We start from the raw sequence: 24,576 nt of genomic DNA, 5'->3' as shown, positions 1-24,576 counted from the left end.
AAACAATGCTATTTTTATGGAAATGTGGCCACCTGAATCACTAAATCACTCTTGTTTCAAGCCATCATCTTATTTAATACTGCCTATAAAATAAAATTAGAATTTTACCTTATTCCTAGCTTCTGTATAAGAAAGCTCTTTTCCTGTGTAATGAACAACTTAACATCTTAATTGACATGATTCTTTAGATGACTGTGTGGTTCCAAATTATCAGTAACAGGTTTGAAATGGATTTTTCATAATGAACATCTGATGATAATGCATTCCACACTCAGCCTCAACTCATCCCTAATCTACCTTGTGTTTACTTATGTTTTTAGAATAGTTTTAGATTTACAGAAAAAGTGAAAAGATTCAGTGTTTCTGTAAATCCCATATTCAGTTTCCCTACTGTTAACATCTTTCATTACTATGGTATATTTATGACAACTAATAAACCAATATAAATGTTTTCAACTGAATTCCAAACTTTATTTGTATTTCATTAATTTTTATCTGATATCCTTGTGTTGCAGGGTCCCAACCAAAATAGCAAATCACATCTAGTTAATCATTTCTCCTTAGCTTCCTCTGATCTGTGATATGTAATAGTTTCTCAGACTTTTCTTGCTTTTGGCAGTTTTGAAGAGTACTGGTCAGATATTTCATAGAATGTCCCTAAATTGGGGTTTATGTGGTGTTTTCCTCATGGTCAGACTGTGCTTATGGGTTTTGGGGATGACGACAGATGTAAGGGCACCTCTGCAACACCTCACAACGAGGACACATGCTGTTCACACAATGATGCTGATGACTCCAAATCTGATAACCCGGCCAAGGTGGTGTTTGCCAGATCTCCCTAGCAGAGTCGGTCGCCACTCCCCCTCCCTTTTCACACTGTACAATCTGGAAGCAAGCCACGAAGTGTAGCTTACATTAAAGGGTGGAGAGCTACGCTCCACCTCCTGAAAGAGGGAGTACACAAGTACAAAGAAATTCTTTTGTATGTGCACTGTCTTACAGTTATATATATTGTTCACATATCCATACACCTTTGGCTTATAAATTACTTAAGAGTAAGTCCTTTTCATTGTATTTTCCAGAAATCCTGAAATAGGGAAGAAATTCAACAAATGCCTACCAAATGTATAAAATTCCCCAAAGCACAAAATAAAAATTAACTGCTTGATTCACTATTGTATTCTTAGCACCTAGAATTTTGTGTCTGTATTATAATAGGTACTCAAAAAATATTCACTGAACAGATAAATTATAATTTCAGAATTACAGAACAGAGAGGCCATGAAAGCAGGGACACCTTTGCATTCAGTACTGTAGCTCCAGAGAGTAAAACAGGATCCAGTTCCAGTTAAGGGCTCAGTAGGTATTGGGTGAATGAATAAATAAATTAATTGAAAAATATAACCTCTAGTGTACCCAGGGTATTTAAAAATGCCATGTACAAGAAGTTCCCTAGAACATAGTTTAAGAGAGGAAATCACAAGTTTAACTTAAAAAAAAAAAAGGCTGAAATATCTTCAGTAACTTCGACTTAATACACGATCTATTTTATACCAAGACAGCCTCTGAATTTTTTGGTAGTATTTAAAACCTTGAAAATTACATTAAAAACTTAGTAATAAAGTATATTTACTCAACATTTAGCTCAACAAATATTAAGTGATCCCTACTATACCATTAAGTGCTAGGGATACAAAATTAATTAACATGCACATCACCTCGGCTTCGTGGAGTTCAGAGGGGAAAGACAAAATGGGCAGCTACATAAGCAATTAGAATGTTCAATACAAGGGGGACCCCAAAAACCCGGTGTTTATAAAAAGCTGTGTATTTTTCTTACATATTTAAACTTTAGTCACCTTCAAAGTACTCTCCATTTGAATCAATACACCTATTGAGCCTTTTTTTCCACCACTCACAAGTTTTTGAACTCATCGATTTTGATGCTTCTGCTGTTTTTTGTTTCACCTCTTCCACATCGGCAAAATGCAAAATGTTTTCTGTTGAGGACTTTTTTCATCCAAGGAAACCAAAAAGGGTCACCTGGGCTGAGAATGGATGAATAGGGAAGGTGAGGCATGGAGGTCACACCATTTTTGGTCAACACTGCTGAACACTCAGCACAGTGTGGGCAGGTACACTCCTCAATCACCCCTCGTGATCATGAAATGGGCAAACTCACTGAGAGTCTTAAAAAAAAATCCACTGCAGCCCAACGCAGCCTCTCACAACAACTCCAACTGGTACACCGATACATATGGGTTCCTAAAACACTCACCTAGTGGGGGAAACCTGTGCTATGAAGGGCCTGCCTTCCAGAAGATAATTTGACTTTTTGGGGGGTCCCCCCATATAAGTTAAATAGGCTCTAAGGGGTTAATTTGAGAGAGCAGAAAAGATACCCAGGGCAAGCAGTCAAGGAGGACTTCCAGGAAGAAATACAATAAAAGCGAAAGTAGGAAAAACAACATGTTGGGAAGTGAAGATGTGAGATACCATGGCACACCTGATGAACTGAAAAACGTGCAGAGGAGTGTGAGAGAGGTAAAGGCTAAAGAAATAAGCAGGAGCAGCGCATAAAGGGCCTGTGTACTACACTAACGAGTTTGGACTTTATCCTATAAGTAAATGGAATCAAATGAAGGGTTTCTAAGCAGAGAAGTGACATGATGAGACATTAATGAAGGGAAAAAACTCATTCTGAACTCATGCTATGGGTAACAGAATGAAGGGGAGCAATAATGGATACAAGGAACCCATATGAGAGGCTGTTTTGAAAGACAGTAGCCTAAAACCTCACAGAATTTTATAAGTAAATGAGATAAGGTACACAAAGTGCTTCTTGCATAGTGCCTGGTACATATGAACACATACCAAAGGTTAGCTATTATTATTGTTTAAAATACCTTAGTAATATACTCTAAAGTCAATATACAAAACATAGCACTTCCAACACCACGAGCCATATAGAGTGTGGCTGCCACATATTAAAATACGATACTGTCAGAAGAGAGTAGAGAGAAGACAGAATGGCTTGTGGGCTTGGCCTCTGTACCTGCGGGTCCTGCAGCAGCCGCATCTTCCATGAGCTCCCCCTCTTCCAGTTCCATGTTGTTGTACTCCACATCATTTTCTCCAGACCTAAGAATACACAACACTCATTATTCCCACAGAGTATAATTAACATTATTTGTCACACTTCAGTGAATTTTTAACAATAGTGCATAGCTTTCTCCTGTGAAAACAGGATATTTTTAAATACAAAAATGAAGAAAAAGACTTTTGTACTTATCACATGTATAGGTAGTATTAATAGTCAAATTACCTTTAAAAGGTACCAAGGCAGCTTGGCAACATTTAATTTTTAGAAGAGAAAATCTGAGAACCATTGTAAAGCAGAAGAGATTACAGCTTTATAGAATTTGTAACTTAATGGCAGTAAATTAGGCTTAAAACACTACATTTTAAGACTAAAAAAAATATTCAAGTTACTGCATATACTATTTTCTTAAAATATTATTTCATAGAAAATGGTGTTACCTCCTATCAAAGTCCTCACGAAGTCTCTCATACCAAAAAACACTATTCCTTTATTTTTATTTTAAATGACAAAGTACTATATGGAACAGCACTAATCAATGCCAGTTTGGGGTATTTAAAAAAGTCTCAAGATCCACTCCCAGCATGACAGCATGAAAAGCTCTGCAGACCTGCTCTCCAAAGACACTAGTGAAATTTGTTTGAACCATTTAAAGACTGGCAATGGAGTTCTAAGAGCGCAGAGAAAATTAAAAACATCTCAAGAAAATGTAGTAAAATTTGGTAAGAACAATGAATCTGTGGTACTTGTGGTACCAGAACCAAGACCGCTCTCCTTCCTTCCTCCCCTCCCAATTCCGTGACAAGCGCACTGAGAATACTGGGGCCTAGGTCACCTTTGCCTCAGTTCATTCATAAAACAGAGGTCCAGGCCTGAGAAGACAAGGTGAAAAATTTGAGGAGACAGCCCCTATTCCTCCACCCACTACTGGCTGAACTTCTAAGTGGGAGAAATTTGCACACCTCTGTACTCATTCTAGCTTTGAGCCAGAACTGTGGCTCAAAGTTTTTCCTGGGAGAGAAGCAGGTTGTAAAACGGTCATAAAGAAATGTATAACACCATTAAGAGCATTAAAAAAGGCTCTCAAACGAGATCCAGCAAAACATAAAGACACTGGCTGGCGTAGCTCAGTGGACTGAGCAGGGGCTTCGAACTAAAGCATCGCAGGTTCGATTCCTGGTCAGGGCACATGCCTGGGTTTCAGGCCACATCCCCAGTGGGGGCCAAGTGAGAGGCAACCACACATTGATGTTTCTCTCCCTCTCTTTCTCCCTCCCTTCCCCTCTCTAAAAATAAATAAATAAAATATTTAAAAAAACAAACAAAAACATAAAGACAATTACACATGAAGGTAAGTGAAATTTATCCCAGCAACGTGAAGTTGGTTTAAAATCCAAAAATCCGCCCTGGCTGGTGTGTTTTGACCCAGTGACTCCACTTCTGGGAGTATATCCAAAGATACTGGAAGCATTAATTTGAACGAACATGAACAACCCTATGTTCACTGCAGCGTTATTTACAATCACCAAGATATGGAAGCAGCCCAAGTGTCCATCAGTAGATGAGTGGATAGAACAACTACGGGACATATACACAATGGAACACAACTCAGCTGTAAAAAAAGAAAAAAAGTTTTACCCTTTGTGACAGCATGGACGGACCTGGAGAACATTATGCCAAGTGAAATAGGCCAGTTAGAGAAAGACAAATAGGACTTCACTTATAGGTGGAATCCAATGAACAAGCTGAACTAACAAGTAAAATAGAGACAGACTCATAATTACAGAGCAGGCTCACCAGCTATTGGAGGTGGGGAGGTTAGCGGGTGGAGGGATCGAACAAAAAGGAGAAAGGACTCTAAACACGGACAACAGTGTGCCGACTGCAGGGGGAAGGGAGGCTGTAAGGAGGTTAAATGGTAATGGGAAAAAAAAAAGGTAAAAAAAATAAAGTAAAAAGAAATGAATCCTAGATAGTTTTTCCTTCAAATCAAATGTCTTGTTAAATAAATTTGTTAAAAAATTTACAAAGGTTATAATGGTACATTTTATGTTATATGTATTTTATCATAATTAAAAATCTCAACCATTAAAAATATTCAATTAGAAAACAGACAGACAAAAGACAGAATGAGAAATTTCACCAAGAATATACAGATGGCAAATTAAGCAGATGAAAAGATGTTCAACATTGTTAGCCATTATGGAAATACAAATTAAAACCACAATGAGGTATCATTAAAAACCTATCAGAATGGCTAAAATAAAAACCAGTCACAACACTAAATGCTGTTGAGGGGTCAGAGAAAGCAGATCACTCATACACTATTCACAGGAATTGCAAAATAGTACAAACATTCTGGAAAACTGTTTAGTTTTTCAAGAAAACTAAATATTCAATTATCATACAATATAGTAGTTTCATTATCTTGGAGAAATAGAGATTTACATTCATATTAAAAAACCTATACATGAATGTTTATAGTAGCTTAACTCATAACCCAAATTACATTCATATTAAAAAAACCTATACATCGTTATTGTAGTTGGAGGCTTAAAGGTACTTAGGCTTCAAATTTGACTAATTAACCCTTTTAGACAATCTGCCACATATGCTAGGGGGTACGATAAGTGAAAACAACCCACTTTGAGGTAATGTGTGGGAATGAAGCAAGGTCACAGAGGGAGTTAATACTCTCTCTCACCTTACTCTTGGTGAACTGGCTAATGCCAGGGCTGGAACAGATAAATTACAAGATGAACCTGGAATGTCTTAATAGTGCCAGAAAATAAGAAAGTACTTAAAAAATGAGGAGGACATCTCAAAAAGACACAGGAGTCAGCTCTTTAACAGGCTCCCATTGGCTAAGTCTTGGATAATCTGAGCAATAAATCACGACAGTAAATGGGTTAAACCATTTAATAATAAAAGAATCCACAAGTCCATATCAATGATATTAATCAACTAATTAATGGGGCAGAGGGGAAAGCTCTTCCATAAAGTAGAATTCCAATTAATAATGTAGAGTGAATAATGGGATCATCAATGTGTTATTGGCCATCAACACAATAATCTTTCCCAAGCTAGGACTACCAATGGATGTTAAAATGAATGGACAAAAGTGCAATGAGAAAAATATGTCTACAGTTTCAAAATGTCTGCACAAGGTATTTCTTGATTACAAAGGGAAAAGTCATAATTGCAGAGAAACCTGGCAAACATCATATTAACCAGGCGTCTAAATTAATCAACCCTAATGGTACAGACTGCAGACCCAGGCCCTTCACCTCCCCCTCATGATGTGCTGAAAAGGCTATACCACCAATTCTGTAGCATTCCTCCCATAAGTGCTTAAGCTCAATCTAATTGTGAGGAAATATCAGACTACTGCAAATTGAACAACTTTCTACCAAATACCTGCTCTCTATTTCTCAAAAGTGGCAAAGTCATGAAAAACAAATGGGGAGAAGAAAAAAAAAGAAGACTAAGTGGCCCAGACTGGGGCAGACTGAAGAGACTTAACTGAAAGCAACATGTGTAACGTGTGACCCTGCATGGCATCCTGGACCAAAGGCCATCACGTGCAAAATTTATAAAAGGCCAGACTGTAGTATTACAGCAATTTTAACCTCCTGATTTCGGTAACTGTACTGTAGCTACAAAAGAAACATACTTGTTTTTAGGAAGTATATAACGAGAAGTACACACACCTAATCTCAAATGTCTCACAAAAAAATTACATAGTGAGAGTGCAAAAAAGAGAAACATAACAAAGCAAAAATATTACCATTTGTGGAAAGAATCTGGGCAGTTTTTTTAAATAGGGGAATTCTTGATTAATCTTTCGGCAACTTTTCTTAAATATGAAATAATTGCAAAATTGTTTAAAACCAAAATTAACTCAGCTTGGAACCCAGGGACGAGAGAGAGGAAACGAATTCAAGTCCTTCCTTCAAGACCCTTTATTTATAAGGATTATCAAAAAAATATGCTAACTGTCCCCACTTTCAGCCCTATTTAATATGCTTCTAGTAACGGTCCCTCGGGTGGTTTTTAACAGGGGTTAGTGTGAGACACTCACATCGTTTCTTCATCAATGTCATTTTCCTCTGTGTTACTTGTGGCCGTGGAACTGGCAGAGGAGCTGCTGCCGTCGAGGTGATTTACTTCATCTTCGCCAACAAGATCCAGATCCAGATCCCCGTCCGAAAGCTCATGCTAGAGCAACGCAAAGAAATAAGATTTTAATCTCCAAGGATAGTTCAATATGGCCCAAGCACCAAACAATAATGTAATCCTCTGAATTCTCTGCTCCCGTGCCTAGGCAGCTGAGCCCTGTGGAGAAAATCTCACGAGCACATTACCTAGTACTACTAACAATTTATTGCTGCCACTCAGCTTGGCCCTAAATGTAACCGGCAATATTTCATATATTGTGTCAGCTTTCAGTAAGACTCCATACAGAGTAACAATCCAAATTATCATTCCTCAAATCTTCCCTAACCTCTATTACCTGCAAGGTCATTGTAAAACCCTGTTACTGATATGCACACAAAAAAAATACAAGTAAACATAAATCCCCCCAACTTTCAGCTTCCCTCCCTGTAAACTCTATCCTACCCTTCCTCCACCTCATCCTATCAAAAGGTTAACCTGAGTGGCTCCTTTACAACACCTAATAACCTCCTTAAATATGCTGTTTCGTCAATACCTTAAACTTGTCTTCAGTCTCTCTCCCTGATGGCTCCATTGTAATGTATACCTGAAGTCTCAAAAAGCTGTCTCTGCATCTCTGTTTTACTTTAAACAAAAACAACCACTTCTTGAATTTTCAATCTGGGTATTGTTTAGCTGGGACAAAACCTGGCTATTTCCCAAATCATAAATCATCTATCTACATATGCAATGGTAAGGTATTTACTAGTTTCAGTGAATGGAAATAAAACATTTAAAATTCACAACCTATATAGGTTCTAGAATGCACACCACAGCTTATTTTGTAGAGTGTCATTTTCTAAAGTAAATTAATTTTAAAACCCTACAACATGTTGATTCAGCAACTTCTGACTTAACACTTCCAGAAGGGCGTACACTAATAATAAATATAAACGGACAAGACTTTCAGCATACTGATCCCCTACATAATACCAAACACAAGTCTAATTATTACATGATAATCTTCATGCTGAATCTTCTCCTCATCTTCATCCTCCTTGGCCTCTCTTACAGAAGCTGAAGTAGGACCGTCCGGGAGAAGGATGTCAACAGCGGACCCAGACTTCTTGGATCGTGCCTCGGGAGTGTCGTCATTTTGGGGGCTAAGATGATTAGCTGGTGGTGACAAATCTCTTGATTTCTGAGTTCGAGATAACTCAATAGTAAGTCTCTTTTAAGACAAAAGCAATACAAATAAACATGAGTCATAAGCATGAGTCATTTTTTGCTGTGGTACAGCAAAAAATATTTTTTAAGTGAAACAATATATTCATATGTTCCTAAAACCATTTCTTGTACCATCTCTCTCATGACCTTCTGCTTACGGAGGAATCTATGACAAAGAAAAACTGCCCAATTTATTCTCATCCTTCTCCTATCCAGTCTAAGCTACGCATACACTTGGCAAACTCTACATAATTAGAAACAATCTTAAGTGTCACATTTAACATGAAAACCTCTGAAAGTATGTATTCATTCATATTTTCCTCCCTCATCTATTAACCACTCTTGGCACTTCAAACCTTCCACCCTGTATCATTTTCCATTGGCAAAAAGAAACATTCCTTACATAATTTAGTCAACCCTGTAAAATAAAAATTAACTGACCCTCCCCAGAGTTCAGTTCAACAACGCTGAGGATTTGAGATGTGGCAACTTTCAGTTGTTCTATAGGTTTGAATCCTCTAAATTCAAGACAGCACAGAGGAGAGAAATACAAAAGTCACTGAAAGAAACACAGAGATAACCTCAAACTATAGCATTACTGTAATACAATTGTTTAAAATTTTTTTTTTATTTATTTTTAGACAGAGGGGAAGAGAGGGAGAAAGAGAGGGAGAGAAACATCAATGTGTGGTTAACCTCTCATGCACCCCCAACTGGGGACCTGGCCCGCAACCCAGGCATGAGCCCAGACTGGGAATCAAACTGGCGACCCTTTGGTTTACAAGTTGGTGCTCAATCTACTGAGCCACACCAGCCAGGGCTGTAATACAATTTTATGCAGTGATGCAAATGTTTTTATATGCAATTGCCAATACAAGCATTTAAAATGTGGTCAGTGCACCTAAGGAACTGAAAAATTTTTTGTTTTAATTATGTTTACATAGCCATATGTGACTAGTGACTACTGAATAGTAGAGAATTAGAGGTTCAAAGATGGTAAGGATAAAGAACAAGGTAAGTGGATTTTTCTACAGAATTATGAACAGCAGTAAATATCCAAAATCTAATTACAAATGTTAACAGGCCAGTAAGACAATGAAATACTAAACCACCAAAATATGTATTTTTTGCTTACCTCTTTAAGATTATTTATTTGTTGGATATAGCTAGTCTGTGCAGCCTCCAATTGAGTAATATACCAATGCTGGTCCCGGCATTTTTGAAAGAAAGTTGGTGAACGAACCTGAAACCTTAAAAGAATAGCTGCACATGAAAAATAATCCAAACAGTAAAATATTATCAACCAAGCCTTGAATCTATAACTATAAATTCTAAAATGTCAAGTTTCATTACACTGTAAGGCCAAAGTTAAAATGAACTCAAGAGCTCCTCACATTCACCATCCATACATACAGTTCACAAATCATAATAAAAAAAGGTTCTGAAAAGTCATCTGTAAGTCAGTTGTCTAAACCTACTGTAGTTTTCTAAATAATTAACATGACCTATCATGATTAACCTATTAAAGCATACTTACTATAATACTCTAGCTGAAATTCAACACTGACCATGAGTCAGGAAGAACAGGACCATACAATGCGAGGAGGAAGCTCCCACTTTCTTTCCCCTTTCTCGACTAGGTCAGACCATAGCAAAATAGGCAGTTTGTTTTAGGCACTGCTTTTTCCCCTTCCTTCTTGCACCTCACATTCCTGTATTTCTTGCTCCCCAGTAAAAAAATCATTGTCAAATTCCCAACCCTTCCAGATAGCAGTTTAAAATCAAAACTCTCCATGTATTACAATACGGTATATTTTAACTAGAGTTAAAGAAAAAAAAACCACACAAGTACCTATATTAAGGCCTATTAATGGAAAAATGGCAGGACCTTAATATATTCAGGGCTATCCATAGTTTTAAAAAAAAACTAATACTTATTAAAACAAAAAACAAAACACAACAAAACTTCTGTTTTTGTTACAAAGTCAAACATGACTCCGTTTACAGCGAAAAAAATTATAGTAATATATAAAGAGTCATACAAGACTAATTTGGAAGCCTGTAACATAAGGCCTTGCCAACCTTATGTTCACTATCATTCCACTTCTTTTCCTGGATTTCACAGCTAGCATAAGAACCTGCCGACCATCTGACCGTTATCCACAACAGGTCTCTACTTTCTCGTAAGGATCCTCACACATCAGAGGGCGGGAATGATTTACCCAATCACCATTCTGCGTGGGTACTGCCCAGACAATATACACTAATAAGACACTGGTAAGACTTTCTGAAGAGTAGTATTTTTGAATGACTAATAAAACCATGGTCAACCCTGCATATTATTAGAATTTGTGCCATTAGAACAACAGGAAGCACAAAATTCTTTAAATTTCTTTTTAATAAAAAAAAATATATATGTAGTTATAGAAAAGCCTTAAGTAACTTTCTAATACGTACATATAAAATTCCATTACAGAACAAACTTTTTTTATCTGTCCATCTTATCTTGAGTTTCCTGACGACAAAAACCATTTCTTACTCTCAATATTAGCTCAATGACAGGCAGAGACTCAGTAAATGTTGCCAAATAAGTGATAAACACAACAGGAATCTGTTCCTGTACTAAGTCTGTAAGAAAAAGTCGTTATAAACAGGATGGCCTAAATAAAGAACTACAGGTAGGATAAACTGCATTAAAAAAGAAAGCCCACACAGATTGCCACCAGGAAAATTCAATGTTACCACTACTCCAGCAAGGAGAGGACTAAGGGTGTAAGAAGGGCTCTTTTTGTAGGCTGATGTTTGAATAATTTTGCAATCTTCTCTAAGGTAAAAGTGTGAGATTGCAACTAATTATTTCTTTTGGTGAATAATGTTTTTAAAATACAAAAAATTAAAAGGTTATAAAATGGAACTAAACTAATCCCCCAAAGATGACAAAGCCACAAATGTGTTTTCTACATTAAAAATGTAATAATCTTTTTTCACTTCTTGTTCTCCCAGGGAAGTTATAAAAAACACATAATAGTAAAGGAGGATGTAACAGCAACTCATCCAGCATGCTTAAGAACAAAGGGCTCAGACTAAGCGAAATTTAAGAGTATATCTAACTCCCTCCAAAGGAAAAAAGCTTTTAAAATGGTCTTGATGAAAGCTTTCTAAACTGTTAAACACACTGCAACCTCTCAGTTCAAAACACATTTGAGTCTATCTTTTTAAATCCTCATCCGAGGGCATTTTTTCATTGCTTTTACAGAGAGGGGAGGGTAAAGAGGGAGGAAAAGAGAGAAACATTGATGTGAGGGAGATGCATCAATTGGTTGCCTCTCGCACATGCCCAGACTGGTGATCATAAGCACCTGGACTGGGAATTGAACCTGCAACCTAGGTATGTGCCCTGACCAGGAATTGAACCTGCAACCCTTTGGTTACAAGATGACACTCCAACCAACTGAGCCACACTGGCCAGGGCTGAACCTATTTTTTAAATACTCAAGCCCTCATTTTTATCACCAAATTAAAACCTCTTGTAATGATGACCAAAGCTTCTGACTTGTCAAGTTTACCCTAACATTAAATGTTTTTTTTGTGGCTTGAAAGTTTGTCCTGTCCTTTCTTGAAAATAATACACCAGCTACTATCACTTTATTTTCCTCAGTTTTTATCTCTATTCCCTTACTTTTAATTTGCTATTATCTAAAAGGATCTGAAAATCTTTTTGTGAAATTAAGCTTGTAAAACCAGTCGTCCAAATATGAACAAAGTCAAGTGAGAAAAATAAGTCTGTGATTTTTCACTATTTTCTGATTTACAAATAGTGAGGTTGCAAGAAGTTCAACAGATAAATGGGACCTTAGAAGTACTTTCCTTTTTATGGAATTACTAACTAGATGTTAAACACATTTCTAAACAACTTATCACTAACTACACAGGACTCCTAAAATGCAATGGCTAAGAACACAGTGAGGTTATGGTTAGTATGAATTTCAATATTCATCTTTGTTAAATGAATAGACTTTAAAAGAAAGTTCTGGTGACATTATTGCCTCATAATAAAAGCTACAACATCAAATGTTTCCTACCTTAAAATCACTGTATCATTTTGTCGATTCAAGTATCCTTCATTTGCAAGTAAGTCCAAACGGAAAAATCTATTATAACCCCAGCATTCTCCAACTTCAAAGTCAGATGCAAATTCTCGAATGATATTTTTTGTAGGATCATTGCAGGACTGATGAACCATTTCTACACGATATTCATATCTCAAATTGAAAAAGAGAGTATTAATATAGTTGGTGAACCAGAATAAAAAACAGATGAAATGATTACTTGAAAAGACACTTATCAATATATACAATTACATTTCTTTCAGAGGGACTGTACTACTTATAAAGACAGCAACAATGTGAATGGGTTACCACAACATGACTGGCACCAGGTCCTTCTTTCCTCGCAGTGTTTATCTACTCAGCAGGTATAAAATATCACCTCAGTAAATAAATACGTTTGTATAAAATAGTACTTTCTAAGTGACTTTTTGTTTGTTTTGGCACATCTACAGATTTTTTCATATAGTCATCACCTATTATTTCCTCACATGTAAAAATTCTGCCATTTTCTTTGAGATTTATCACTATCCAACTTTAAAATAAACAAATTTCGAAATATTCTACTTCATTTTTCCAACTCAAGTTATAATAAATTAAGTGTGCATTCAGAAATTTAAGCCTATAAACTTTTCTAGCAGAAAACAAGTATATATCAGGAATGCCAATATATTCAGATTTCCCTATTTTACAAAGTATAAAACTTTCAAGTCCTCAAACTCATTTTTTTTACCAATAAAGCACTACTACCACAGAAAGAAAGAAAGGGAGGGAGGGAGGGAGGGAGGGAGGAAGGAGAAGAACTAAAGATAATTAGAAGGAACACTCAATATTAATGTGGATAAAAAAGGGGGTTCCAGCCCTGGCTGGCATAGTTCAGTGGATTGAGCACGGGCTGCGAACCAAAGTGTCGCAGGTTCGATTCCCAGTCAGGGCACATGCCTGGGTTGCAGGCCACGGGCCCCTGCAACCGCACATTGATGTTTCTCTCCCTCTCCCTCTCTCTCTCTCTCTCTCTCTCTCTCTCTCTCTCTCTCTCAAAATAAATAAAATCTTAAAAAAACACACAAAAAACAGGGGGTTCTATGGAAAGTAACCTCACAGGGTGATCTGATCAGAAATTCCTAAGTGGGCAGGTCATGGTGGTAGTCACACCCCAGGCTTGTAACTTCTTTCGTGAAAGGTTTTAAGCTATTCCGGTCACTCTTCTTGCGCATCTAGGTCAGCACACCTAGAAGTAATATCCCTGTAATATTCAGAAGTAATATTCAGCCTCAAGAGCACACAATCTTAACTATCCTTTCATCCACTCCCCTCTTTGTTTTCTTAAATCTTACATCCCCTCCTGAATTTGAAACGCACAAAAGTAGCTGCAAACCTGCTATTCTTGGGAGCATCTGAAGTTTTGCTCCCTAGCATATGTGATCAGTTGGGCTCAATAAATTTTAATAAAAATTTTCTGTAAGTTTGGACATTCTTACATCTATAGTAGCCATAAAAGTTACTTTTTTGGTGGAGGTAAATTTTGTGTGTCTTTTTAATTTTACTTTTCAACTACAGTTTTTATATTTAATACTACTTCGTATTAGTTTTAGGTATACAGTGAGGTAAAGGCAAATTTTTAAAAGGAAAACACAATAGTTCAACCTGATTATTTCTATTGGCAAAGGCAAAAGAAAAAAATTAGAACTCTTTACCTACAAATATCATGCATATTTCTTTAAGTACTGCCAAATGATTTTTATATTAGTGTCTCTCACTGTACGTTATTAGATTGATGACACAAAAAACTAACCAAGATAAAAGCTGTGATGTCTGTCGGGATTTTAAGGAAATTGTAAGGCCAGCTATGTAGTACAAAGGGTACCACTGTATGTCCAGATATAAATCCAAATACTGATGCACAATTGAGTTTGACAAGGGTGCCAAGATCTTTCAATGAGGGGGGGGAGGTGTCTTTTCAACAACTGGTGCTGAAAAAATTGGAGAGCCACATGCAAAGAATGAAGTTGAGCTCTGGCTGGTGTGGCTCAGTGGAGTGAGTGCTGGCCTGAGAACCAAAGGGTCACTGGTTTTATTTCCAGTCAGGGCACATGCCAGGGTTTTGGGCCAGGTCCCTAGTTGGGGGCACACGAGGGGCAACCACACATTGATGTTTCTATCCCTCTTTTACTCCCTCCCTTCCCCTCTGTCTAAAAATAAATAAATAAAATCTAAAACAAAACAAAACAAAAACAAACAAATTTTAACAATGAAGCTGGAACCCCATTTACAAAAACTAACTCAAAATGGATCAACAATCTAAACGTTAAGGGCTAAAACTGTAACTCTCAGAAGACGACACGGGGATAAATCTTTATGAATTCAAATTTGGCAATGGATTTGTAGATTTGACTCCAAAAGTATAAGCAACAAAAGAAAAAATAGGTAAGTTGAACTCCACAAAATTTAAAAATTTTTGTGCCAAGGATATTATCAAGAAAGGAAAAGATAATCTACAGAATGGGGGGAAACTTGTCAAATCATGTAACTGGTAAGAATTTAGCATACAAAATATATAAAGAATTCTCATAACAGTCTACACCAACAAAAAGACAAACCACCCAATTTAAGAATGGGAAATTTAAAAAGTTGTATTACAAAACCCACTCAGATCAATGAAGCTGATCATTGATATCACTAAGGGAACGCAAATCAAAACCACAATGAGATACCACTTCATACTCACTAGGATGTCTACAAAATACAATTATAAATGAAAAATAATTAAGTGTTAGTGAGGATGCAGAGAAATATGAATTCTTATAAATTGCTAGTAGGTATACAGAATGATACAGCCACTGTGGAAAACAGTTTGGCAGTTCCTCAAAATGTTCAACACAGAATTACCATATAACCCAGCACCCACATTCCACAATTAGGTATTTATTTTTTAAAAAATGAAAACTAATGTGGACATAGAAGCTTGTACACGAACATTTACAACAGAATTATTTATAATGGCCAAAAGATAAAAACAACCCAAATGTCCATCAACAGGTGAATGGTTAAACAAATAGAGGCATACATACACAATGGAACATTATTCAATCATATAAAGGAATAAAGTTCTGATACATGCTTCAACATGGGTGAACCCTGAAAACACTGCTAAGCCAAGTATAAAAGGTCCAATATTATATGAACTTTTACATGTAATATCCAGACTAGGCAAATATACAGAAAGAAAGCAAAGTACATATTGTAGTAGTTGTCTAGGAATGGGGGAAGGGAGGAATGGGCAGTGTTTACTGAATGGGATAGGGTGTTCTAGGGTGAGGAAAACATTCTGAAACTAGAGAGAGGTGGTACTGTAAACAATATAAATGCACTCAGTTATGGTTAATTATATATCATATAAATTTCACCTAAAAAGTAAACTTCTTACTATTTTAAAAATGAGTACTGTCCCTGGCTGGGTAGCTCAGCTGGTTAGAGCATCATCCTGATACACCAAGGTTGATCCCCAGTCAGGGCACACGATATGGAACAACAAATCAATCAATCTCTCCCTCTCTCCCCCTGCACCACCTCTCTGAAAGCAATGAAAAAATGTCCTTAGTTGAGGATAAAAAAAAAGTATTTAAAAACTCAAAACCTATAGAGAAACAAAAATACTAAAAAAATCTAGGGAGAAAGATATTAATACAGATGGTCAAATACAACCAGGATCAAGGCAGGTAGAAGTTTAAAATCAATATAAATGTTTTTGAAAAATCAGTTCTTTTGTAAGAAAATGAATATAATGTCTGAAAAAAAGAACATTCTTTTATCTGCATTAGTTCTTTAAAATCATGGCAAATACAAAGCTATATTTCTAATAGAGATGGCAATTAATACAAGTTAAAATATATTTTTTAAAAATTTTTATTTATTTATTTTTTAGAGAGGGAAAGGAGAGAGACAGAGAGAGAGAAAGACATCAATGTGCAGTTGCTGGGGGTCATGGCCTGCAACCCAGGCATATATCCTGACTGGGAATCGAACCTGCAACACTTTGGTTCGCAGCCTGCGCTCAATCCACTGAGCTCAATCCACTGAGCTACGCCAGCCAGGGCTACAAGTTAAAATATTTACATAGTACCTCAACCTCAACCTTACATAAAACTAAAACCTTAAATTAGAATATTCTAATTTAAATTCTTTCCTTCTATCAAACTGAAAGCCTGATAAATTTAACACCTGTTAAAAATTTTAGTCCCATTAAAATTACTCCCCCAGAAAAATTCTCTTTCCTTTAAACAACTCAAAGAAATTCCCTTCTCTAAAACAAGTCACTCAGCATATACTGTTAACAATCAATTCCAAGATGTCATTCAAGTGCAGATTTCCTGAAAACCCACACCCACGTATGCTAACACACATCTATTATGTAGAGAAATGTAAGCATAATAAAATTATGAAAGTGCTTCTGCAGGGTCCCAGGTGATATTAAAATGTGGATAATGATGTAGTTTTTATTCCACATTTTGACAGTTAAACTACCTCACTGTTAAACTCTTAATTCCATAATTGAATGACATTTCAATATTTAATGAAAAAGTATCAACACTCTTCTCTAAAATTACTGAAGTGTTAAGAAAATTAACAGATATCTGCTTCTTTCAGAACAGAACCGTCTTATTAAGGTAATTAGATAATGTCTAACCAATACACAAATTCTAATCTTTTTCAACCTTAGTATACTGAATGTTAGTATTTCATCATCTCTGATGTTACTGCTGTTTGTAAGACAATATAAACTTTTAAGTTCCTGAAGTGTACACAGTCAACAATAAAAACACCAAGATGAAACCAAAGACAACAGAAAAGTCACAAAATCTCTGTATCAGTTAGGACAGAAAGGAGAATCTTCCCAAAGCAAGAAACAGAGGTAAATCAAAAAAGAGATTAATCAAGAGACACAGAAAGGCCCAGATTAATGGTAGTGACAGGGACACGAACAAAATGCCATTATCACTGAACTGGTTACAGGAATTCTGCCCAACATCAACCTCTTCCAATCACCAGAGCTTATTTTCAGGAACTCAAACAGAAATTGGTGGTTAAGGACAAAGAATATGGAGACTGAAAAACAATCTGTGGTAAACAGAATGATGTTTAACAATGATAAACTGGAGTGAATAACTTAACTAAGACATTGTAGTCCCATCTGCGAAACGGGAGTGCTAACAGAACCAACAGATCACAAGGTGGAAACAAAGCAAAATAAATTATATCAAGCATGATTTTCAACCAGTGCACTGCAAGATTTTTTAAAACATGCAATACCTGACTATTTAGTCAGGGGCGCTGACCTCTTTTCCCTTAGACTGTCAAGTTGAAAAATGACAACAGCCAACACAACAGCCATCCAGTGTGAATAAATCAACATTATACCTATTTTTTTGTCAGACTGGCAAATACATGATTTGGTGTGCCACAGACTTTTGGCAATTAGTCTGTGTGTGTCAGGAGATGAAAAAGATGAAAAATCGCTGATGTAAAGCATAGTACATGCTACAAAGCACATATTTAGCTGTTAGATAACAATACAGTTAAGTCCACTGTTTCAAGTCACACAGGAGAACTGGAGCAGAGCCCTGACTAAACACACCTACAATTCAAAACCAGGATCCTTTCCACATCACTAGCATTTTCATGGTTGGACACACCAGTGGTGACAAGCACATTTCGTTATGGTCAGTCTCCGCCAGACGTTGCCAAAGCGGAGGCTGTGCGCCCCTGGGGGCCAGTCCTTACAATCCTTTCAGAGTCAAAAAGTTAAAACTATTTTCAAAATGCTAGATGTTATTTGTCTTTTATAATGATGGTTAAAATGTACCAGTAGTTATATAATTCATTGCCACACACTTTCAGATGAGAAAAAATTGCTATCTTTCAAGAACATCTTTAATCAAGTAGTAAAAAATGATAAATGTTATTAAGCTTCAATTCTTGGTGTCACAAAATGGAAAGCATACATAAAGTATTTGCACTGAATAGTGGTGTGCAATGGTTGTCCTGGGGAAATCACTTTGTTTCAGAGTTACAAGCTCATCAGTTACTTTTTTTGTGTGAAACATGAGACTAAAAGAACTGACAAACAATGGGTATTCAATTGTAGACATTCAATGGCAGACATCTGACAGACATTTCTGGACCAAAATAACTATGGAAAAGAACTGTCAATACTTGTTGTCAATGATAAAACATAAGCTTTGTAAAAATCATAATTCTGGAAAATTTATATATGCCACATGAGCTTAAAAGCTTTCTAATACTTTAGACTTTCCAGATGATATCAATGTGATTATTTGATATTGGAAATATGTCAACTGCATATTCAGTAAACCATTAGTTTCCAAATGATCAATTCATGATTATAAAATCGTGCAAATAAAAGATCCAATACAAGACAAAACACTGGAGTTTTTATTGTTTGTTTTTTGAGTGAACCGCTTTCATAAGGTATAACTAAATAAAGCTAAACATATTTTAAGTATATAACTTGGTAAATTTTGACATGTATACAGTGTAGGACAAAAGAGGTTTACAGTTGTTTGAATAGAAAAATAATACAGCCCTGGCTGGCGTAGCTCAGTGGATTGAGTGCGGGCTGCGAACCAAAGAGTCCCAGGTTCGATTCCCAGCCAGGGTACATTCCTGGGTTGCAGGCCATAACCCCCAGCAACCGCACATTGATGTCTCTCTCTCTCTCTCTCTCTCTCTCTCTCTCTCTCTCTCTCTCTCTCTCTCTCTCTCTTCCTCCCTTCCCTCCCTAAAAATAAATAAATAAAATCTTAAAAAAAAAAAGAAAAAAAAGAAAAAAAAGAAAAATAATACAATAATCAGCCCTGGCTGGTGTAGCTCAGTGGATTGAGCTTGGGCTGGGAACCAAAGCATCGCAGGTTCGATTCCCAGTCAGGGCACATGCCTGGGTTGCAGGCCATGACCCCCAGCAACCGCACATTGATGTCTCTCTCTCTCTCTTTCTCCCTCCCTTCCCTCTCTAAAAATAAGTAAATAAAATCTTAAAAAAAAAAGAAAAATAATACAATAATTAATAAGTAGTACAAGAATAAACTGTGTTCTGCATACTCACAGCTGTAAACCTACTTTTGCCTGTAAACTTGGGGATGATACAAAAACCTAGTGAATTGTACACTTATTTATAAAGTGAATTTGTTGGGATATAAATCAGATCTCATTAAAAAAATTCCCAACTACGTGACATTCAAAATCTGTGAGACTAGATTTTTTATATTTACTTCAACCAAAACAACTTATTGCACACAAAATAAATATAAAAGCAGATTTGAGAATCCAATCATCTTCTTTTTAGGCCATATATCAAAGATATCCAAAAATGTAGAACACATTTTCACCAAGTATTTTGCTTTACAAAGTTTTCTCAAGAAAATGTTATTTATGTTAATATACAATAAGCTATTATTTTAAAGTTAAAATAATTTTTATTTTTTTCTCTTCTTTTTTTGGATTAACCTGCAAACCAGAAAGTGAGGTGAGTGGCTATTGGTAAGCCACTCCCCTCCCCTCCTCACGTTTTTCCTGAGAATATTTACTGTTATTTTTTTTTTAAGTCTCCATCCATCACCACTGATCCACTGTATACCCTCCCTCACTTCTCAGTTTTAACTTCTAATTCAGAAAATGTCAATAGATATAACCCCCATAAAGAAAACTCCTTGGGGTTCCCAATATATGTTTTTATGTAATTTATTTTTATTTTTTAATACTTACCCAAGGACATGCTTATTGATTTTAAAAAGACAAGTAAAGAGGGAGGGAGAGAGGGGGAGAGAAACATCAGTGTGAGAAACAATGATTGGCCGCCTCTCCTACATGCCCCAATCAAGGACAGAACCCGCAACCTTTTGGTTAAAAGGAAAACGCTCCAACCAACTGAGCCACACCAGCCATGACCTAATAAATTCAAAGAGTGTAAGAGTCCTGAAGCCATACAATTTGAGAACTGCCGTTCTATGCCATCACACTATTCCCAGGACTGCATACCAGTGTACACCTTCACAAAATAGTAATTAACAAAATAGTTAAAAAATAATAAGAGGAATGAATGTAAACACACACTAAAGATGGTTATGTAATTGTATGTCTTACTTGGAAGTTTCAGGCAAGCCAGCTGAGAGTTCCAGAAACACAGACAAGTAGTAACCACGAACAACTCCATTTCCATCCTTAAAATTAAAAAGGAGTTATAGAAATATATACTCCAGATCAATTTATATTAAGTGCACTTAAACAAACAAACAAATAAAAATACTGAGTAATATCTCCTATTTGATTTGGACAGTACTTCTGAGCTCAAAAGCAATGAGAAATAATAAAAAGGCCAAAAGATTTGAGTCTAACAATCCAAAACTTTTGTTCATTAAGAAAAACACATATGAAAATATCAATACGTATGAAAAGAGTTAAGAGTTTTAACATACAAGGAACTCTTAAAAATCAACCAAGAATAGCCCTGGCTGGTGTGGCTCAGTGGATTGAGGGCTGGCATGTGAACCAAAGGGTCAACAGTTTGATTCCCAGTCAGGGCATGTGCCTGGGTTATGGGTCAGGTCCCCAGCTGGGGGCATGCAAGAGGCAACCATACAATGATGTTTCTCTTCCTCTCTCTCTAAAAATAAAAAATAAATAAATCAACCAAGAAAAGTAAAAACCCCAAGAAAAATATATTTTTTAAAAAACTCAATTTCACTAGGAATAAAACAAAAATTTTTATATTTAATACTAATAAAGTAAAACAGAAAAAGGTAATACTTGATGTTGAAAGTAATAAATATTTCTATGTTGTGTATGTTAAGTTTATAGTCATATAAGGTTCTGCCTGGCGATTGAGAAGTAGTTTACATTTCTATCCAGTACAGGATTTTGCAAAGATAATTATTCCACTATGTGTGTCTCCAGTAATCTGCTTACATGAGTACTTTTTAAAAGGATACACACTCCTACCCAGTTTATCTCCAAGTATGGTCTTTGGCTCAAAACAAACAAATAAAACACCTATAAAATGTACAACATAAAGGCTGACCTCTAAGGTACACTGGAATTTTGGGTGATGATATGTCAACATAAATTAATCAACTGCAACAAATGTGCCTATGGCTCTGATGCAGGCAGGATGTGCTGACAGTGGGAAAGGCTGTATATGCGTGGGGTCAAAGGGTATCTGTAACACTGTATTTTCCACTCAATTTTGCTGTTAACCTAAAACTGCTCTTAAAAATAAAATATACTAAATAATTTTTAAAATAAATACAAATTACCAGTCCCCAGAAACATCCATGTGCATTTACCTGTGTATTTCCTAGCTCTGTTCACTAAGAAGGCCTAGAAACAGTGACCAACCTGATAGGAATGAACGTATCTACTACCTACTGTCCAGTTAGGTCTTGAAATATAATTGCCCAAATGAAATAAATCAGGGTTATTTGGATAAAATGGCCAGTTCCAAGTACGGAATAAAAACAGTACAAGATGAGCCTACAGCATCTTGCCAAGGAAGAAATAAGGACGATAACTATGAAGGTTGACTACTAAGGCCAAAGCAAAGTGACACAGAAGTCAACATGAAGAGACTAAATGTGTGTAAACCCGTGAGTTCATAGTTTTTAAAATTTTAATTAATCACTTTCAGAGAATAAGGGAAACTGGTTGATAACAGGAAAGAATCCTGCCTCTTCTACATGAACTGCTATTGAGCAACTAAATAATAAAGGAAGTACCTCTTCGTAAAAGTTTTATAACAAATAAATGGAAAAAATAACATGAGAATATTGCTATTTTGCAGTGACAGATGTAGGCAGTGGGCATCAAGAGCTGCCAATACTGCAAAAAGATATGTGACTAGACATCATGTGATTAAAAGAACACACTACTGCATACATTCTTGCGACAGGAATAGGCTATGTATCTCATCATGCCATCAGATCCAGCTGTCAATTTGCAGAAAATATACAGATCAAAGGAACATACGGAAATGCGCAATGAGTGTGCGATCAACAAACATGTTGTGATGGCTTTCTGTATTTTATTTTTAAAAAGTTTTTTAAAATTATAATTTTAAACATGTCTTCTAAAGATAAGTATGTTCCTACAGACAGTAAATAAGATTCTTTAGTATGTCAGGGTTCATACTGTTCCTATTTAATTCGTTTTTCTATAACATTTGTAATAGAACTCATAAACATTAAAATTGTTATTAATTCCTTACTCCACCAAAAGAGTGAACTAGTGTTTCAGGGTTTCTTACAAAACCCTGAAAGGAAAGACCTTGGGTTTAAAAAAATTACTGAAAGTATAAAAAACTTACTGGGTAAACTTTTAACCTCCAGCAAAGTCCTGAAACTTGAAGAGGTGGACTGTAAACAGGATCTGCTCTCTGGCGCAAAGTGCTAAAATAATAACCATAGTAATCATAATAATCACCACCACCACCACCACCACCACCAAATCCCAAGATCAAAACCAAACCAACCACTTTATTTGTTACTTATTTCAAGCCTTGGACAAAGTAAAAGAAGGTGACTAAGCAAGATGACATTGGATAAATTTATATATACTACATCCAGAAATAAAAGAAAATTTAGTAATATTGAAATATTCAGCACTATCTTCAGTTTTGTGTTAAAAATACCCTCAAAACTGTGACATTTAAGAGAAAGGGAAAAAATAACTAAGTATCTTGAATTTAATTGCCATTTGAACAAGCAGTCTTTCACCATTAAGAAAGAAAATAGAAATGTTTCTCTTCCCATATCCCTGTAGTATAATTCTTTTTTTAATGGAAAAACGAAAGATCATGTGCTAAAACAACGTATGGGCGAAATCCTCAGAAAGTTTATATTTTAGCCACAAAATTATCCCATTAAGAAAAACACATTAAATATGGACTGATACGTAAATTCTTAGTTTGACCTTATTTTGATCATTATCACCTGGAATTTTCCTCTCCAAGGTAAGATCTTATATTTTTGGTATGTGGCCCCTGAAGACAATTTCTTAGGACCTTTTTGTTTTAAGATCTTTGCTTCTAATCTTAGAGAAAAAGCACTAATGGCTAAAATAATCAACATGTTAAGTTACAAAGCTTACAAATTTCTTGCATCTATGGCCTCTTATCCATAGTTCCTCACTTTGAGCTGAGATAAACTGGACCCCAAAGGACTTGTTCCCATCTTATTTCTGAGGATGGGTAAAGGACTCACTGATCTCTACCAATCATCCCATTCATCCCACCTTACCAGAGGCTAAGTGGACCCGCTTGTTTAAAACATGGGTTCTCTGTCCAGACTAGAGAACCAATCTGTGCTGAAAAAATAATCCAATCCAAACAAATGACCACTGTGTTTCCAACAGGCAATTTGTTTCTTCTAAGACCACACTCAATGTCACAGTTCATTACGTCTACATCCTACCCTGGAATAATACCTTCCTGACTCTTATGTATACATATAAAAATCCAGATTTTTCAAAAACTCTTACCTGAAATTCTCTAAAACAAAAGTAGCTGAATCATATGATGGTACTAATTCACTAAAAAGAAGCAAAGGCAAAATAATATTATTTGGCTTATATACGCTTAAAATTTCAATTAGTTAGAAAACAAGGTTAAGTCCCTCAGTGATATCTTAAAAATGTTATTAAACTAAGTCCCTAGGAAACATTTCTAAAACCTTATCAAAAATAACATTAAATCAAATAAATTCATAAAATCTTCAAAAGGTAACATCAAAAGTTTGCAATCAAATTGGGGACTCAACAAATACTTTATAAGATATTTTTAAAAGGCAATATATTATAAAGTATTAAAATGAGTATAAGAGACATTTAAACAGTACTCATAAAATAAAAAAAGGAAGAAACTGATGCTTAGACTGGAAACCTGAAATATGGAACCAATATAAACAGATTTAAAAACCAAAA

At 35.8% G+C, this 24,576-nt stretch overlaps 1 protein-coding gene across 5 annotated transcripts in view; it reads right to left on the bottom strand.

The window, feature by feature from the left end:
• TRIM37 (tripartite motif containing 37) overlaps positions 1 to 24,576 on the bottom strand; it is an 85,428-nt gene that overhangs the window by 31,790 nt on the left and 29,062 nt on the right. For all 5 annotated transcript variants that reach the window (XM_045837135.1, XM_045837136.1, XM_045837137.1 and 2 more), the window contains 8 exons: positions 24,136 to 24,186; positions 22,964 to 23,045; positions 20,749 to 20,825; positions 12,565 to 12,744; positions 9,618 to 9,732; positions 8,271 to 8,486; positions 7,182 to 7,318; positions 3,056 to 3,141 (listed from right to left, as the gene is read on the bottom strand). In XM_045837135.1, coding sequence (XP_045693091.1) covers positions 3,056 to 3,141; positions 7,182 to 7,318; positions 8,271 to 8,486; positions 9,618 to 9,732; positions 12,565 to 12,744; positions 20,749 to 20,825; positions 22,964 to 23,045; positions 24,136 to 24,186 — 944 coding nt within the window. The remainder of the gene's footprint in view (positions 1 to 3,055; positions 3,142 to 7,181; positions 7,319 to 8,270; positions 8,487 to 9,617; positions 9,733 to 12,564; positions 12,745 to 20,748; positions 20,826 to 22,963; positions 23,046 to 24,135; positions 24,187 to 24,576) is intronic.

The sequence above is a fragment of the Phyllostomus hastatus genome, unplaced genomic scaffold, assembly GCF_019186645.2.
Source record: "Phyllostomus hastatus isolate PE091 unplaced genomic scaffold, TTU_PhHast_1.1 phas_contig_210, whole genome shotgun sequence".
Taxonomy (NCBI): Eukaryota; Metazoa; Chordata; class Mammalia; order Chiroptera; family Phyllostomidae; genus Phyllostomus; species Phyllostomus hastatus.
This window is presented reverse-complemented; position numbering and strand designations above follow the sequence as displayed.